We start from the raw sequence: 19,857 nt of genomic DNA, 5'->3' as shown, positions 1-19,857 counted from the left end.
CTTGCGAAAGTATTCGGTCCCCTTGAACTTTGCGACCTTTTGCCACATTTCAGGCCTCAAACATAAAGATATAAAACTGTATTTTTTTGTGAAGAATCAACAACAAGTGGGACACAATCATGAAGTGGAACGACATTTATTGAATATTTCAAACTTTTTTAACAAATCAAAAACTGAAAAATTGGGTGTGCAAAATTATTCAGCCCCTTTACTTTCAGTGCAGAAAACTCTCTCCAGAAGTTCAGTGAGGATCTCTGAATGATCCAATGTTGACCTAAATGACTAATGATGATAAATACAATCCACCTGTGTGTAATCATGTCTCCGTATAAATGCACCTGCACTGTGATAGTCTCAGAGGTCCGTTAAAAGCGCAGAGAGCATCATGAAGAACAAGGAACACACCAGGCAGGTCCGAGATACTGTTGTGAAGAAGTTTAAAGCCGTATTTGGATACAAAAAGATTTCCCAAGCTTTAAACATCCCAAGGAGCACTGTGCAAGCGATAATATTGAAATGGAAGGAGTATCAGACCACTGCAAATCTACCAAGACCTGGCCGTCCCTCTAAACTTTCAGCTCAAACAAGGAGAAGACTGATCAGAGATGCAGCCAAGAGGCATGCCCATGATCACTCTGGATGAACTGCAGAGATCTACAGCTGAGGTGGGAGACTCTCCATAAAAAGTGTTGTTTAAAGTTTGCCACAAGCCACCTGGGAGACACACCAAACATGTGGAAGAAGGTGCTCTGGTCAGATGAAACCAAAATTGAACTTTTTGGCAACAATGCAAAATGTTATGTTTGGCGTAAAAGCAACACAGCTCATCACCCTGAACACTGTCAAACATGGTGGTGGCAGCATCATGGTTTGGGCCTGCTTTTCTTCAGCAGGGACAGGGAAGATGGTTAAAATTGATGGGAAGATGGATGGAGCCAAATACAGGACCATTCTGGAAGAAAACCTGATGGAGTCTGCAAAAGACCTGAGACTGGGACGGAGATTTGTCTTCCAACAAGACAATGATCCAAAACATAAAGCAAAATCTACAATGGAATGGTTCAAAAATAAACATATCCAGGTGTTAGAATGGCCAAGTCAAAGTCCAGACCTGATACCAATCGAGAATCTGTGGAAAGAACTGAAAACTGCTGTTCACAAATGCTCTCCATCCAACCTCACTGAGCTCGAGCTGTTTTGCAAGGAGGAATGGGAAAAAATGTCAGTCTCTCGATGTGCAAAACTGATAGAGACATACCCCAAGCGACTTACAGCTGTAATCGCAGAAAAAGGTGGCGCTACAAAGTATTAACTTAAGGGGGCTGAATAATTTTGCACGCCCAGTTTTTCAGTTTTTGATTTGTTAAAAAAGTTTGAAATATCCAATAAATGTCGTTCCACTTCATGATTGTGTCCCACTTGTTGTTGATTCTTCACAAAAAAATACAGTTTTATATCTTTATGTTTGAATCCTGAAATGTGGCAAAAGGTCGCAAAGTTCAAAGGGGCCGAATACTTTCGCAAGGCACTGTATATACAGTGTTGTAACGATGTACAAATGGTTAAAGTACAAAAGGTAAAATAAATAAACATAAATATGGGTTGTATTTACAATGGTGTTTGTTCTTCACTGGTTGTTTTCTTGTGGCAACAGGTTATAGATCTTGCTGCTGTGATGGCACACTGTGGTATTTCACCCATCTACATGTCTCTGTGTTCCTGATCTAAACTCAGCAAAACGTCCTCTCACTGTCAACTGTGTTTATTTTCAGCAAACTTAACATGTGTAAATATTTGTATGAACATAACAAGATTCAACGACTGAGACACGAACTGAACAAGTTCCACAGACATGTTGTCACGTTCTGACCTTTATTTCCTTTGTTTTGTCTTTATTTAGTATGGTCAGGGCGTGAGTTGGGGTGGGCAGTCTGTGTGTTTTTCTATGTTGGGGTTTTGAGTTCAGCCTAGTATGGTTCTCAATCAGAGGCAGGTGTCGTTAGTTGCCTCTGATTGAGAATCATACTTAGGTAGCCTGGGTTTAACTTTTGAGTGGTGGGTGTTTGTTTCCGTGTGAGTGTTTGTTGCCACACGGTACTGTTTCGTTTTTTTAGTTTCACGTTTATTGTTTTGTAGTGTTCAGTTTATGTCTTTAAATAAACGTTATGGACACTTACCACGCTGCGCATTGGTCCTCCGATCCTTCTTGCCTCTCCTCCTCAGAAGAGGAGGAGGAATGCTGTTACACATGTGACTAACAGAAATGGAATAATGTGTCCCTGAATAAATGGGGGGTCAAAATCAAAAGCAACAGTCAGTATCTGGTGTGGCCACCAGCTGCATTAAGTACTGCAGTGCATGTCCTCCTCATGGACTGCACCAGATTTGCCAATTCTTGCTGTGAGATGTTACCCCACTCTTCCACCAAGGCACCTGCAAGTTCCTGGACATTTCTGGGGGGAATGGCCCTAGCCATAACAGGTCCCAGACGTGCCAATGGGATTGAGATCCGGGCTCTTCGCTGGCCATGGCAGAACACTGGCATTCCTGTCTTGCAGTATGGCTGGTGGCATTGTCATGCTGGAGGGTCATGTCAGGATGACCTTGCAGGAAGGGTACCACATGATGGAGGAGGATGTCTTCCCTGTAGAGCACAGCGTTGAGATTGTCTGCAATGACAACAAGCTCAGTCCGATGATGCTATGACACACCGCCCCAGACCATGACGGACCCTCCACCTCCAAATCGATCCTGTACCAGAGTACAGGCCTCGGTGTAATGCTCATTCCTTCGACGATAAACGCGACTCCGACCATCACCCCTGGTGAGACAAAACCTCAACTCGTCAGTGAAGAGCACTTTTTGCCAGTTCTGTTTGGTCCAGCGACGTTGGGTTTGTGCCCTCAGGCAATGTTGTTGCCAGTGATGTCTGGTGAGTACCTGCCTTACAACAGGTCTACAAGCCGTCAGTCCAGCCTCTCTCAGCCTATTGCGGACAGTCTGAGCACTGATGGAAAGATTGTGCGTTCCTGGTGTAACTCGGGCAGTTGTTGTTGCCATCCTGTACCTGTCCCGCAGGTGTGATGCCTCCTTTCAGCATGCCTAAGGCACGTTCACGAAGATGAGCAGTGACCCTGGGCATCTTTCTTTTGGTGTTTTTCAGAGTCAGTAGACAGGCCTCTTTAGTGTCCTAAGTTTTCATAACTGTGACCTTAATTCTCTACAGTCTGTAAGCTATTAGTATCTTAACGACCGTTCCACAGGTGCTTGTTCATTAATTGTTTATGGTTCATTGAACAAGCATGGGAAACAGTGTTTAAAACCTTTACAATGAAGATCTGTGCAGTTAATTTGATTTTTACGAATTATCTTTGAAAGACGGGGTCCTGAAAAAGGGAAGTTTCTTTATTTTGCTAAGTTTATGTGTGGGAGCATCCCCTCTCCTCCCTCTCTTCCCTCCGTCCCCACCCCTCCATTTAGCCTGAGTGAACTGGGAACCCTTTGGGATTAGATTTTCTGCTCTTGTCTCTCTCTGTAGGGTATTTTCTCCTCTGTCCTTTCTCTCTGTAGGGTATTTTCTTCTCTGTCCTCTCTCTCTGTAGGGTATTTTCTCCTCTGTCCTCTCTCTGTAGGGTATTTTCTTCTCTGTCCTCTCTCTCTGTAGGGTATTTTCTCCTCTGTCCTCTCTGTAGGGTATTTTCTCCTCTGTCCTCTCTCTGTAGGGTATTTTCTCCTCTCTGTAGGGTATTTTCTCCTCTGTCCTCTCTCTGTAGGGTATTTTCTCCTCTCTGTAGGGTATTTTCTCCTCTGTCCTCTCTCTCTGTAGGGTATTTTCTTCTCTGTCCTCTCTCTCTGTAGGGTATTTTCTCCTCTGTCCTCTCTGTAGGGTATTTTCTCCTCTGTCCTCTCTCTGTAGGGTATTTTCTCCTCTCTGTAGGGTATTTTCCCCTCTGTCCTCTCTCTGTAGGGTATTTTCTCCTCTCTGTAGGGTATTTTCTCCTCTGGCCTCTCTCTGTAGGGTATTTTCTCCTCTGGCCTCTCTCTCTGTAGGTTATTTTCTCCTATTGCCTCTCTCTCTGTAGGGTATTTTCTCCTCTGTCCTCTCTCTGTAGGGTATTTTCTCCTCTTTGTAGGGTATTTTCTACTCTCTGTAGGGTATTTTCTACTCTCTGTAGGGTATTTTCTCCTCTCTGTAGGGTGTTTTCTCCTCTCTCCTCTCTCTCTGTAGGGTATTTTCTCCTCTGTCCTCTCTCTGTAGGGTATTTTCTCCTCTCTGTAGGGTATTTTCTCCTCTGTCCTCTCTCTGTAGGGTATTTTCTCCTCTCTGTAGGGTATTTTCTCCTCTGTCCTCTCTCTGTAGGGTATTTTCTCCTCTTTGTAGGGTATTTTCTCCTCTGTCCTCTCTCTGTAGGGTATTTTCTCCTCTCTGTAGGGTATTTTCTCCTCTGGCCTCTCTCTCTGTAGGGTATTCTCTCCTCTGTCCTCTCTCTGTAGGGTATTTTCTCCTCTGTCCTCTCTCTGTAGGGTATTTTCTCCTCTGGCCTCTCTCTGTAGGGTATTTTCTCCTCTGTCCTCTCTCTCTGTAGGGTATTTTCTCCTCTGTCCTCTCTCTCTGTAGGGTATTTTCTCCTCTGTCCTCTCTCTGTAGGGTATTCTCTCCTCTGTCCTCTCTCTCTGTAGGGTATTTTCTCCTCTGTCCTCTCTCTCTGTAGGGTATTCTCTCCTCTGTCCTCTCTCTCTGTAGGGTATTTTCTCCTCTGTCCTCTCTCTCTGTAGGGTATTTTCTCCTCTGTCCTCTCTCTGTAGGGTATTTTCTCCTCTGTCCTCTCTCTCTGTAGGGTATTTTCTCCTCTGTCCTCTCTCTCTGTAGGGTATTTTCTCCTCTGTCCTCTCTCTGTAGGGTATTTTCTTGTGTGTGTGTGTGTGTGTGTGTGTGTGTGTGTGTGTGTGTGTGTGTGTGTGTGTGTGTGTCATCAAGCACATTTCAAAATCTGCCATTGTTTTGCACTTTGGTTTTTTCATGTTTATTCCTTGTTCAGGTCATTGAGTTAACAGTGAAATTAGATTTTATGTTCATTATATTCACTGTCAGATATGAATTGTGTTTATTAGGTATGTAATTAACCTAATCTCTCTTTTCTGCCCCTAGCATACAGCATATAGCCTACAGTCCTACAGAACTTTGTGTATTGAATTGTAAAGTGTGATTTGTTTTAATTATGTTTTTACCTTCCGGAGATAGTGAGTCAAAAATCAGAGATCTATGAGGTTTAAGTCACAAATACTAATGACGGTTTTAGTGTACCTCATTGGTTACAATCAACTAGTGACATCATTACTGTACCGCAAAGCCACATGACGCAGCAAGGAACAAGCTTCCATACCGATTATGCTTTTCTCTGTAAAAAAAAAGAAAGAAAGATTAACTTGGAATATAAATGGAGCATTATCCCTGATGTTCTGTATTACTGCACTCATGTCTGTGACACCAAATACAATACATCCCATCTGATCTGTGACACCAAATACAATACATCCCATCTGATCTGTGACACCAAATACAATACATCCCATCTGATCTGTGACACCAAATACAATACATCCCATCTGATCTGTGACACCAAATACAATACATCCCATCTGATCTGTGACACCAAATACAATACATCCCATCTGATCTGTGACACCAAATACAATACATCCATCTGATCTGTGACACCAAATACAATACATCCCATCTGATCTGTGACACCAAATACAATACATCCCATCTGATCTGTGACACCAAATACAATACATCCCATCTGATCTGTGACACCAAATACAATACATCCCATCTGATCTGTGACACCAAATACAATACATCCCATCTGATCTGTGACACCAAATACAATACATCCCATCTGATCTGTGACACCAAATACAATACATCCCATCTGATCTGTGACACCAAATACAATACATCCCATCTGATCTGTGACACCAAATACAATACATCCCATCTGATCTGTGACACCAAATACAATACATCCCATCTGATCTGTGACACCAAATACAATACATCCCATCTGATCTGTGACACCAAATACAATACATCCCATCTGATCTGTGACACCAAATACAATACATCCATCTGATCTGTGACACCAAATACAATACATCCCATCTGATCTGTGACACCAAATACAATACATCCCATCTGATCTGTGACACCAAATACAATACATCCCATCTGATCTGTGACACCAAATACAATACATCCATCTGATCTGTGACACCAAATACAATACATCCCATCTGATCTGTGACACCAAATACAATACATCCATCTGATCTGTGACACCAAATACAATACATCCCATCTGATCTGTGACACCAAATACAATACATCCCATCTGATCTGTGACACCAAATACAATACATCCCATCTGATCTGTGACACCAAATACAATACATCCCATCTGATCTGTGACACCAAATACAATACATCCCATCTGATCTGTGACACCAAATACAATACATCCCATCTGATCTGTGACACCAAATACAATACATCCCATCTGATCTGTGACACCAAATACAATACATCCCATCTGATCTGTGACACCAAATACAATACATCCCATCTGATCTGTGACACCAAATACAATACATCCCATCTGATCTGTGACACCAAATACAATACATCCCATCTGATCTGTGACACCAAATACAATTCATCCCACCTGATCTGTGACACCAAATACAATACATCCCATCTGATCTGTGACACCAAATACAATACATCCCATCTGATCTGTGACACCAAATACAATTCATCCCACCTGATCTGTGACACCAAATACAATACATCCCACCTGATCTGTGACACCAAATACAATACATCCCATCTGATCTGTGACACCAAATACAATTCATCCCACCTGATCTGTGACACCAAATACAATACATCCCATCTGATCTGTGACACCAAATACAATACATCCCATCTGATCTGTGACACCAAATACAATACATCCACCTGATCTGTGACACCAAATACAATACATCCCACCTGATCTGTGACACCAAATACAATACATCCACCTGATCTGTGACACCAAATACAATACATCCCACCTGATCTGTGACACCAAATACAATACATCCATCTGATCTGTGACACCAAATACAATACATCCCATCTGATCTGTGACACCAAATACAATACATCCCATCTGATCTGTGACACCAAATACAATACATCCACCTGATCTGTGACACCAAATACAATACATCCCACCTGATCTGTGACACCAAATACAATACATCCATCTGATCTGTGACACCAAATACAATACATCCCATCTGATCTGTGACACCAAATACAATTCATCCCACCTGATCTGTGACACATCAGTAATCAATCTAATCTGGTCAATACAACGATAGATCAGGTGAACTGTTGTGGAACGTTGACATTCCCACAGTGATATCTACCCCGTAGTCATGGGAACATGATGTGAATCAACAAAAGAGGCAACCGATAACATTGACATGACTAATCTCTTTTCTTATATCTTCTTCCTTCCTCCTTTCCTGCCTGCCTTTCTTTTCCATTTCCTTTGTATCTGTGCTCCTCTGTGGGTCTCGTGTGGCTCTGGATTGTTCTCTCTCTCTTTCTCTCTTGCTTATGTACCCCATGCATTCACTTCTCCTCCTCTCTCTTCCTCCTCCCTCCTCCTCCTCCTCCCTCCCTCCCTCTCCTCCTCTCCCTCCTCTCCTCCCTCTCCTCCTCCTCTTCCTCCTCCTCCTCCCTCCCTCCCTCTTCCTCCTCCCTCCTCCTCCTCCTCCTCCTCCTCCTCCTCCTCCTCCTCCTCCTCCTCCTCCTCCTCCTCCCTCACTCCCTCTTCCTCCCTCCCTCCCTCCTCCCTCTCCTCCCTCTCCTCCTCCTCCTCCTCTTCCTTCTCCCTCTCCTCCTCCGCCTCCTCCTCCTCCCTCTCCTCCTCCTCTTCCTTCTCCCCCTCTTCCACTTTCTCTCCTCCTCCTCCTCCCTCTCCTCCTTTGCCTCCTCTTCCCCCTCCCTCCCTCCCTCCCTCCCTCCCTCCCTCCCTCCCTCCCTCCCTCCCTCCCTCCCTCCCTCCCTCCCTCCCTCCCTCCCTCCCTCTTCTTCTTCCTCCTCCTTCTCCTCCCTCCCTCCCTCCCTCTCCTCCCCCTCCCTCTCCTCCTCTTCCCCCTCCCTCTACTCCTCCTCTTCCTTCTCCCCCTCCTCCTACTCCTCCCTCCCTCTTCCTACTCCTTCTTTTCCTCCTCCTCCTCCTCCTCCTCCCTCTCTTCCTCCTCTTCCTTTTCCCCCTCCTCCTCCTTCCTCTCCCTTCCTCTCTCCTCATCCCTCTCCTCCTCCATCTCTCCTCCTCCTCCCTCTCTCCTCCTCCTCCTCCCTCTCCTCCTCCTCCCTCTCTCCTCCCTCTCTCCTCCTCGTCCTCCTCCCTCTCTCCTCCTCCTCCTCCCTCCTTCCTCCTCCTTCTCCTCCGTCTTCTCCTCCTCCTCCCTCTCCCTCTCCCTCTCCTCCTCCTCCTTCTTTTCCTCCTCCTCCTCCTACTCTTCCTCCTCCCTCTCTCCTCCTCCTCCCTCTCCCCTCCTCCTCCCTCTCCCCATCTCCTCCTCCCTCTCCTCCTTCTCTACACCTCCTCTCCCTACTCCTCCCCTTCTCCTCCTCCTTCCTCCTTCCTCCTTCCTCTTCTCCTTCTCCTCCCTCTCCTCCTCCTCCTCCTCCTCCTCCCTCCTCTCTTCCTCCTCCTTCCTCTTCTCCTCCTCCTCCTCCTCCTCCTCCCTACTCTCTTCCTCCTCCTTCCTCTTCTCCTCCTCCTCCCTCCTCTCTTCCTCCTCCTTCCTCTTCTCCTCCTCCTCCTCCCTCCTCTCTTCCTCCTCCTTCCTCTTCTCCTCCTCCTCCTCCTCCCTCTCCTTTTCCTACTCCGCCTCCTCCTGCTCCTCATCCTCTTCTTGTTTGAATTAAGTGTCTGTGTGGAGTGTGGCTTTGTAAATGGTTTTTTAGCCAATAACTCCCAGATACCAGCTAGATAGATGAAGAAACCCATAAATAAATTCCTTTACCATACAAGGACAGGAGCGTGTGGTTAGTGTGTGTGATTGTGTGTGTGCTCCAGCAGATGCAATAGATTCAGACTCTATATTCAGGAGGATGGTGTCCCTGATTAGCCCTTCTTGAGGATTCTGAATTTCGGCTTGCCGTCGCCATGACAACCTGAATACAATATAGTCTTTCTGAATTACAATCCAATGGCTCTCTCTCTCTCTCTCTGTTTTGCCCTCTCATTTTCTTTCTTTCTCTCTCTCTCGCTCTTTTTCTCAACTTTCTTAAGGCTCAGGTAAACAGACGCAGAGAGAGGAAGGAGAGAGAGGAAGAGGGGAGAGAGAGAGGAAGAGGGGAGAGAGGGGAGAGAGATAGGAAGAGGAGAGAGAGGGGGTTAAACATAGGGGAAGCAGTGTGAGAGAGAACCGTGAGAGACAGATAGAGAGATAGTGGAGGCAGTGTGAGAGAGAACCGTGAGAGACAGATAGAGAGATAGTGGAGGCAGTGTGAGAGAGAACCTGTGAGAGACACATTGAGAGTGTGAGAGAGGGGCCTTTTTCTTCCACTAAGCTTCTAGAATGATTTTATCTCTCAGGTGCTCCGACTAAGCTATGAATCAAAGCCTTATTCTGAAAAACTTAAACGTGAGGGGACATTTCATACGCCATGGAAATGCATCACAGACCTCTGCTAGGTCTGCAATATAGTAGATAACGTTAACTTTGATAGCAGCACTTAGGCCTACAGTTGACCTGCATGTAGACAAGCTTAGCTTTGTCCACTAGCTCATTAATTTACTAGACAATTCATTTTACCTTTATTTAACTAGGCAAGTCAGTTAAGAACAAATTCTTATTTTCAATGACGGCCTACTGGGGAACAGAGGGTTAACTGCCTTGTTCAGGGGCAGAACGAGGATTCGACACTCAAACCACTAGGCTACCTGCCACCCCAATATAATATCCTGCTTCATATACTGTACTGTATTATACTATATGCATGTAGTGTATTCTTCTTCATATACTGTACTGTATTATACTATATGCATGTAGTATATTCTGCTTCATATACTGTACTGTATTATACTATATGCATGAAGTATATTCTGTTTCATATACTGTACTGTATTATACTATATGCATGTAGTATATTCTGTTTCATATACTGTACTGTATTATACTATATGCATGTAGTATATTCTGTTTCATATACTGTACTGTATTATACTATATGCATGTAGTATATTCTGTTTCATATACTGTACTGTATTATACTATATGCATGTAGTATATTCTGTTTCATGTACTGTACTGTATTATACTATATGCATGTAGTATATTCTGTTTCATGTACTGTACTGTATTATACTATATGCATGTAGTATATTCTGTTTCATGTACTGTACTGTATTATACTATATGCATGTAGTATATTCTCCTTCATGTACTGTACTGTATTATACTATATGCATGTAGCATATTCTGTTTCATATACTGTACTGTATTATACTATATGCATGTAGTATATTCTCCTTCATGTACTGTACTGTATTATACTATATGCATGTAGTATATTCTCCTTCATGTACTGTACTGTATTATACTATATGCATGTAGTATATTCTGTTTCATATACTGTACTGTATTATACTATATGCATGTAGTATATTCTGTTTCATGTACTGTACTGTATTATACTATATGCATGTAGTATATTCTCCTTCATGTACTGTACTGTATTATACTATATGCATGTAGTATATCCTGTATGTACATACAACATGTACAGTAGCAGACAAACAGCTGTGTCTATTAGTTGACTAGGTTACATATTACTGTCAACAGTGGCTGGCATAAGCAGTGTTTATTAGGTTAGGGTGTCAGGTATGTCATCAGAACAGATAATGCTCTTTATTGGGAAGCAAGCTGGCCTCCTGGGGGCCAAAACAAGACACAATTGGATTATAACGCTGTAGTTAGACTCACCCGAGGAGAATTCTAAGGTACTGTACAACATCCAGCTACATCGCCAGCCCAAGTGCTGTTGACTGGTGACAGATTCTCCTTTTCCCCGACATGATGACATCTGTCTTGAAATGGAAGTCAAATCATGACATAGTCTAATCTTTTTCAATCCAAACTGGGTTTTTGACTTGGGGGTGTGTCTGAAATGGCATCGTGTTCCTTATATAGTCTACTACTTCTGTTTAGGGGCCCTGGCCAAAGGTAGTGCACTATGTAGTAAATAGTGTCCCATTTTGGACAGAGCCCTAGATTTAATCCCAGCGTAGAGTAGCTGGTACCTGGGAGGTGTCTGTGTGTGTCTGTGGTGTTTCACCCACTGCTCTCTGTCTGAGTGTTTGAGTTTAACCCCGTGCTGCTCTGGACGAGAGAGAGGATGGCAATGTGAATGTGTTAATGGTAAACAACTCTTCCAGACATACGAGACACCGGGGCCAAACCGGTGATGGTGTTCATCCACGGGGGATCCTACATGGAGGGGACCGGGAACATGATCGACGGGAGCGTCCTGGCCAGCTACGGGAACGTCATCGTGATCACCCTGAACTACCGCGTCGGAGTACTAGGTAAGAAACCGTCTCTCGCTCATGTCCGTAACATCTACTGGAGCGGAGGGCAGAAACAGAGTAGCTCCACAGCTAACCTCTTCACACATCTTTTCCAACACAGCTCTCATGATGTTGTTGGATCTCGTTGCTTTCTAAGGATGTTTTTCTGCTGATATTGTTGGATCTCACTGCTTTCTAAGGATGTTTTTCTGCTGATATTGTTGGATCTCGTTGCTTTCTAAGGATGTTTTTCTGCTGATATTGTTGGATCTCGTTGCTTTCTAAGGATGTTTTTCTGCTGATATTGTTGGATCTCGTTGCTTTCTAAGGATGTTTTTCTGCTGATATTGTTGGATCTCGTTGCTTTCTAAGGATGTTTATCTGCTCATATTGTTGGATCTCGTTGCTTTCTAAGGATGTTTATCTGCTCATATTGTTGGATCTCGTTGCTTTCTAAGGATGTTTATCTGCTCATATTGTTGGATCTCGCTGCATTCTAAGGATGTTTATTTTGGACGTCTATGTCTTCCACAGAGGAGGCTGGTGAGAGGAGCTATAGGAGAGCGGGTTCATTGTAAAGACTGGAATGGAATTATGGAACGGTATCAAACACATCAAACATATGGAAACCTCGTTTGACTCTGTTCCATTGATTCCATTCCAGCCATTACATTCAACCCATCCTCCTATAGTTCCTCTCACCAGCCTCCTCTGGTAGGCCAGATATGTATGTTGTTGACAGGCGTACGTTAACATGTAACGGTGTTTGCTTGATGCTGTATACCTGATGTTGGATACCATGCTCTCTGCTGTTATACAACGAGGAGTAGGTATTGCTGGGTTCGGAATAAATTAAGAAATTATTGTAATGAGAGTGAAACAAAGACTTGATGGGATAGGTGTGATACCAGAGAGTGGAGAGAGAAAGGGGGATGAGTGAGTGAGAGAGTGAGAGAGTGAGAGAAGGCAGGAGAGAGAGAGGCAGAGAGAGGGGGAGAGAAAGAGAAACAGTGAGAGGAGAGAGAAAGAGAGAGAGAGAGAGAGAGAGAGAGAGGAAGGAAGGAAGGAAGGAGCAATAGAGAGAGGCAGTGAGAAAGAGAAAGAGAAACAGTGAGAGGAGAGAGAGAGAGAGAGAGAGAGAGAGAGAGGAAGAAGGAAGGAAGGAAGGAAGGAAGGAAGGAAGGAAGGAAGGAAGGAAGGAAGGAAGGAAGGAAGGAAGGAAGGAAGGAAGGAAGGAAGGAAGGAAGGAAGGAAGGAGAGAGAGAAGGGAGGAGAGATATAGAGAGGCAGAGAGAGAGAGAGAGAGAGAGAGAGAGAGAGAGAGAGAAAAGAGAGAAAGAGAGAGAGAGGAGGGAGAGAAGCAGATAGAGAGAGAGAGAAGCAGAGGGAGAGGGAAGCAGAGGCAGAGAGAGAGCAAGAAGCAGGGAGAGAGAAGCAGAGAGTGAGGATGGAGAGAGAAGCTAAGAGGCTGTTGGTAGGGCATTGACTCACAGCTTATTCTCCTCTTAGAAAACCACTACAGTCGCAGCGAGCAGCAATACAAAATGGAGTCTGTTAGCTAACACACTACCAGAGCTTTCTTTCTCTCCCTCTCTCTCTCATACACACGCACAAACACACAGACAGGCCTCAGGCACACACACCCTGACAACCCCCCCCCCCCCCCCCCCCCGCTACTACTCTCTGTTTATTATCTCTGCATCGTAACTTTACCCCCACCAACATGTACATATTACCTCGACTAACCTGTACCCAGCACATTGACTCAGTGCCAGTAACCACTGTAAACAGCCTCAGTATCTGTATTGTAATTGTATTGTTTTACTTTTGATTTGATTTGATTTTCTACTTTAGTTTATTTAGTAAATAGTTTCTTGACTCTAGTTCTTGAACTGCACTGTTGGTTAAGGACTTGTACTGTAAATAAGCATTTCACGGTAAGGTTGAAATGTTATATTTGGCGCATGTGACAAATACAATTTGATTTGACACACACACACACACACACACTATCAAAGCTCTTTAGATATCCCACTCTTCTCTCTGTTTCTGTTTTCATTGGGAATCATATGGAAAGTTTTGCATTGTTAGATAGATAATGCTGTTTTCATTGGGAATCATATGGGAGGTTTCGTATTGGTAGATAGATAATGGTGTTTTCATTGGGAATCATATGGGAGGTTTCGTATTGGTAGATAGATAATGGTGTTTTCATTGGGAATCACATGGGAGGTTTTGTATTGGTAGATAGATAATGCTGTTTTCATTGGGAATCATATGGGAGGTTTCGTATTGGTAGATAGATATTGGTGTTTTCATTGGGAATCACATGGGAGGTTTTGTATTGGTAGATAGATAATGGTGTTTTCATTGGGAATCATATGGGAGGTTTCGTATTGGTAGATAGATAATGGTGTTTTCATTGGGAATCATATGGGAGGTTTCGTATTGGTAGATAGATATTGGTGTTTTCATTGGGAATCATATGGGAGGTTTCGTATTGGTAGATAGATATTGGTGTTTTCATTGGGAATCATATGGGAGGTTTCGTATTGGTAGATAGATAATGGTGTTTTCATTGGGAATCATATGGGAGGTTTCGTATTGGTAGATAGATAATGGTGTTTTCATTGGGAATCATATGGGAGGTTTCGTATTGGTAGATAGATATTGGTGTTTTCATTGGGAATCATATGGGAGGTTTCGTATTGGTAGATAGATAATGGTGTTTTCATTGGGAATCATATGGGAGGTTTCGTATTGGTAGATAGATAATGGTGTTTTCATTGGGAATCATATGGGAGGTTTCGTATTGGTAGATAGATATTGGTGTTTTCATTGGGAATCATATGGGAGGTTTCGTATTGGTAGATAGATAATGGTGTTTTCATTGGGAATCATATGGGAGGTTTTGTATTGGTAGATAGATAATGGTGTTTTCATTGGGAATCATATGGGAGGTTTTTTTATTGGTAGATAGATAATGGTGTTTTCATTGGGAATCACATGGGAGGTTTTGTATTGGTAGATAGATAATGGTGTTTTCATTGGGAATCATATGGGAGGTTTCGTATTGGTAGATAGATAATGGTGTTTTCAGGGAAGCAGTACTATTGTTGTTGTTGTTGTTGCCTTGTTGTTTGCGCTCAGATTTCTCCCCAGTGTCTTTGAGTAAAAAGCTGAGGAGAAATAGATTGTCTTAGACGATGGGTATTGAGCTGAGATACACACCTGTGGGTATTGAGCTGAGATACACACCTGTGGGTATTGAGCTGAGATACACACCTGTGGGTATTGAGCTGAGATACACACCTGTGGGTATTGAGCTGAGATACCCACCTGTGGGTATTGAGCTGAGATACACTCCTGTGGGTATTGAGCTGAGATACCCACCTGTGGGTATTGAGCTGAGATACACTCCTGTGGGTATTGAGCTGAGATACACTCCTGTGGGTATTGAGCTGAGATACCCACCTGTGGGTATTGAGGTGAGTCAGTCATCAGGACTGTGTTGTCTGAGTGTTGTCTGTTCTACTGAGTCGTTGATAAGACTAACAGACATTCTGTAAAATAAGTAACGGTAGCGATGCATGTTGTGTGATAATGTCTGTTTTTGTTCTGGTCTGACCACCTCTCTGTGTTCTCTGATATTAAACTGTTTTTACAGACTCTCCTATAAACCAAATAAAAACTAGAGAAATCAAACTCAGTCTCATGGACAGTTAACGATAAGCTGGCTGTGAACACACCATGTGACTTGTTGGTCCCATGTTTCATGAGCGGAAATAAAAAGATCCCCAAGTGTTCCAGAAGCACAAAAAAGCTTATTTCTCTCAAATGTTGTGTACAAATGTGTTTACATCCCTGTTAGTGAGCATTTCTCCTTTGCCAAGATAATCCATCCACATGACAGGTGTGGCATATCAAGAAGCTGATTAAACAACATGATCATTACACAGGTGCACCTTGTGCTGTGGACAATAAAAGGACACTCTAAAATGTGCAGTTTAGTCACACAACACAACGCCACAGATGTCTCAAGTTTTGAGGGAGCGTGCAATTGGCATGCAGACTGCAGGAATGTTCATCAGAACTGTTGCCAGAGAATTTAATGTTAATTTATTTATCATAAGCAGCTTCCAACATCCTTTTAGAGAATTTGTCAGTACGCCAACCGGCCTCACAACCGCAGACCACGTGTAACCACGCAAGCCCAGGACCTCCACATACGGCTTCTTCACCTGTGGGATCGTCTGAGGTTGTGCTGAGGAGTATTTCTGTCTGTATTAAAGCCATTTTGTGGGTCCGCAGTGGGCCCACAGCCTCCCAGGCACATCCATGACTGAACCCCTGCCAAGTCATGTGAAGTCCATAGATCAGGGCCGAATGAATTTATTTCCATTGACTGATTTCCTGATATAAACTGTAAGTCAGTAAAATCTTTGACATTCTGTCACGGTGTGTTTATATTGTTGTTCAGTGTATTATACAGGTATGTGTGATATATTAGGACTCTCATTAGCCAACGCTGATGGCGACAGCTAGTCTTACTGGGGTCCGACACATAACAAAAATACATTACAGACAAAATACTTTACAATTTACACACATTTAAAACATGAACATACAGTGTATCTATCAGTTTCAAATGTCAGTGCATACACACAACAAGTAGATCACATGTCAGTTCATACACACAACAAGTAGATCACATGTCAGTTCATACACACAACAAGTAGATCACATGTCAGTTCATACATACAACCAGTAGATCACATGTCAGTTCATACACACAACAAGTAGATCACATGTCAGTTCATACACACAACAAGTAGATCACATGTCAGTTCATACACACAACAAGTAGATCACATGTCAGTTCATACACACAACAAGTAGATCACATGTCAGTTCATACACACAACAAGTAGATCACATGTCAGTTCATACACACAACAAGTAGATCACATGTCAGTTCATACACACAACCAGTAGATCACATATCAGTTCATACACACAACCAGTAGATCACATGTCAGTTCATACACACAACAAGTAGGTCACATGGTGGAGAGGCGTTGTGCCACGAGGTGTTGCTTTATTTGTTTTTTAATCCAGGTTTTACTGTTCACTTATGCTGCATGTATATATGTTTATTAGATTCCATGCATTCATGGTTCTGTTTAATACTGCACATTTTCTTGAATTTGTCCTGGACCTGGGGACAGTGAAAAGACCCCTGGTGGCATGTCTGGTGGGGTGGGGTAAATGTGTGTGTCGGTGACTAAGCAAACAATTCGACATTTCCAACACATTCATGTTTCTTCTGTTTCTTCTAAAAAGAAGTGATGCAGTCAGTCGCTCCTCAACTCTCAGCCAAGAGAGACTGGCCTGCATAGTATATATCAGCCCTCAGATTACAATGAAGAACAAGACGTGCCGCTCTGTTCTGGGTCAGCTGCAGCTTAACTATGTATTTTTTGGCAACACTTCGGCTAGTGATACATTTATTACATCCATTTTTTTCACTTTACTATTGGAAAAATTGATGGAATAAATGTATCACTAGTCACTTTAAACAATGCCACTTTATATAATGTTTACATACCCTACATTACTCATCTCATATGTATATACTGTACTCGATACCATCTACTGCATCTTGCCTATGCCGTTCTGTACCATCACTCATTCATATATCTTTATGTACATATTCTTCATTCCTTTACACTTGTGTGTATAAGGTAGTTGTTGTGAAATTGTTAGGTTAGATTACTCGTTGGTTATTACTGCATTGTCGGAAATGGAAGCACAAGCATTTCGCTACATTCGCATTAACATCTGCTAACCATGTGTATGTGACAAATAGAATTTGATTTGATTTGATTTCTCCATGTGGCTGGACAATAATCAAGATAAGAATAAACTAGAGCCTGCAGGACTTCCTTTGTGGAGTGTGGTGTCAATATAAATGTTTAATATAAGATTAGATGGCGTTAAGGTAGAGTACAGGGCATTAAGGTAGAGTACATGGTATTAAGGTAGAGTACAGGGCATTAAGGTAGCCTAGTAGTTAAAGCGTTGGACTAGTAACCGTAAGTTTGCAAGAACGAATCCATAAACTGACAATTCTGTCTTCCTGCCCCTGAACAAGGCAGTTAACCCACAGTTCTTAGGCTGTCATTGCAAATAATACTTTTTTCTTAACTGACTTGCATAGTTAAATAAAGGTAACATAAAAATACGGAACAGGGCAGTAAGGACAGGATTATATGTGCAGGATTTAGGATATGTTATGTAATTGGAATCACCAAACTCTACTTGTGTGGGACTGGAGACACACTACAGTGTAGTGAATATAGGCAATTTGATGGTTTCATTATTTAAGGCTTAGATCATAGAGACTTCATCTAAAGAGGACCATGCCTCTCTCCCTAAGCTTTGGTTGGTTCCTGAAACCAGTGAATCCTGATCAGAAACAAATGTGATTGGTCCTCAATCACAAAGATGTTGAATAAAACATACCTCATTTTAAAATGTTGATTCTGTTTTGATTGTATTATTTGAGATGATTTTAGACCAGAGAGACATCATAGATAGACATCAGAATATATTGGAGGACAAACCAGACCATCACTACCAGTACAGGTCAAGGTCTCTCTTGTAAAAATAGATTGTATCTCCAGACTAACCAGGGGAAATGAAGGTTCAATACAAATATAAGTAAGAAATCAAGTTGTACATCCTGGTCCTCTGCTGTAACAGTTGGCTGAGATGAAGAGTCCTGACCTTGGGTTTTGGCAGAAGTCTGAGCCTTTGTACATTTGTTATACATTTAGAAACAGTAATTAAGTCTTTCCCTGTGGGAGGAGGAAATTGGCAGAGCCAGTGACTAATTATATGAGTAAAGAGCAGTGATACAAGATACTCCCCTCTGACTGCCACTCATTACACATCATTAAAGAGACACTGCAACCTAGGATTAAAGAACCACGTGGACACACATAGGGACGCACACACACATGCAGACGCACACACACACACACACACACACACACACACACACACACACACACACACACACACACACACACACACACACACACACACACACACACGCACACTGTCAGGGTCACACAGCAATCAATGGGCTGGGGGTAAATAAACAACACCTCTGAGTTCAGTTGATTCCACGGTGTAGCATTAGGGTCTCACTTAGTGTGTTCTCCATATCAACTGGACCACAGTGGTGTCTCCATATCAACTGGACCACAGTGGTGTCTCCATATCAACTGGACCACAGTGGTGTCTCCATATCAACTGGACCACAGTGGTGTTTCCATATCAACTGGACCACAGTGGTGTCTCCATATCAACTGGACCACAGTGGTGTCTCCATATCAACTGGACCACAGTGGTGTCTCCATATCAACTGGACCACAGTGGTGTCTCCATGCCAACTGGACCACAGTGGTGTCTCCATACCAACTGGACCACAGTGGTGTCTCCCCATTCATTAGGTTTTAAATGTTAAACCTGTAATTAACATTTAATTAGTGTGGTCTTGTGTGGCTCATTTGGTAGAGGGTGGCACTTGCAGTGCCATGGTTGTGGGTTCAATTCCCATGGGGGACCAGTGTGAAAACGTATGCAGTAACTACTGAAAGTCACTCTGGATAAGAGTGTCTGCTAAATGACTAAATTGTAAAGGATACAAAAAATTTAAAAAATCAATCCACTAGAATAAGGGTATTCAACTTTGGAGAAATTCTGGTTTTCTGTTCTACCTGATAATGAATTGCACCCACCTGGTGTGCCATGTATCAATCAACCCCTGATTAGAGGGGAACAATGTGAAAAGTAGTGGAACTGGCGTCCAGGTGCAGAATTGAGAGCAGCGGCTCACAAACTAGGAGTCTAAAAAATATTTTAAAAGAATTTCCAAAATCCTCTGGAAGGTAGGAAGTGGCTCCGTAGTCAAGCACCATGGTCTTGTAGTGGATGCGAGCCAGTGGAGTGTGCAGAGCAGCAGGGAGACATGGGGAGGTTGAAAACCAGGCGGGCTGCAGTGTTCTGGATAAGTTGCAGGGGTTTGATGGCACAAGCAGGGAACAGTGAGTTTCAGTAGTCCAGACGGGAGAGGACAAGTGCCTGGATTAGGACCTGCGCTGCTTCCTGTGTGAGAAAGGGTCGTACTCTACGGATGTTCCTCTTC

At 43.1% G+C, this 19,857-nt stretch overlaps 1 protein-coding gene across 2 annotated transcripts in view; it reads left to right on the top strand.

Annotated features, from left to right (window-relative positions):
- The window catches only part of LOC110515721 (neuroligin-3), a 434,190-nt gene that overhangs the window by 199,300 nt on the left and 215,033 nt on the right, over nucleotides 1-19,857 (top strand). For both annotated transcript variants that reach the window (XM_036943363.2, XM_036943364.2), the window contains exon 3: nucleotides 11,511-11,660. In XM_036943363.2, coding sequence (XP_036799258.2) covers nucleotides 11,511-11,660 — 150 coding nt within the window. The remainder of the gene's footprint in view (nucleotides 1-11,510; nucleotides 11,661-19,857) is intronic.

The sequence above is a fragment of the Oncorhynchus mykiss genome, chromosome 14 (genome assembly GCF_057628025.1).
Source record: "Oncorhynchus mykiss isolate SJ-2025 chromosome 14, ASM5762802v1, whole genome shotgun sequence".
In the NCBI taxonomy this organism is placed as follows: domain Eukaryota; kingdom Metazoa; phylum Chordata; class Actinopteri; order Salmoniformes; family Salmonidae; genus Oncorhynchus; species Oncorhynchus mykiss.
Note: the sequence above shows the minus strand (reverse complement) of the source record. Positions and strands in the feature narration are given on the sequence as shown.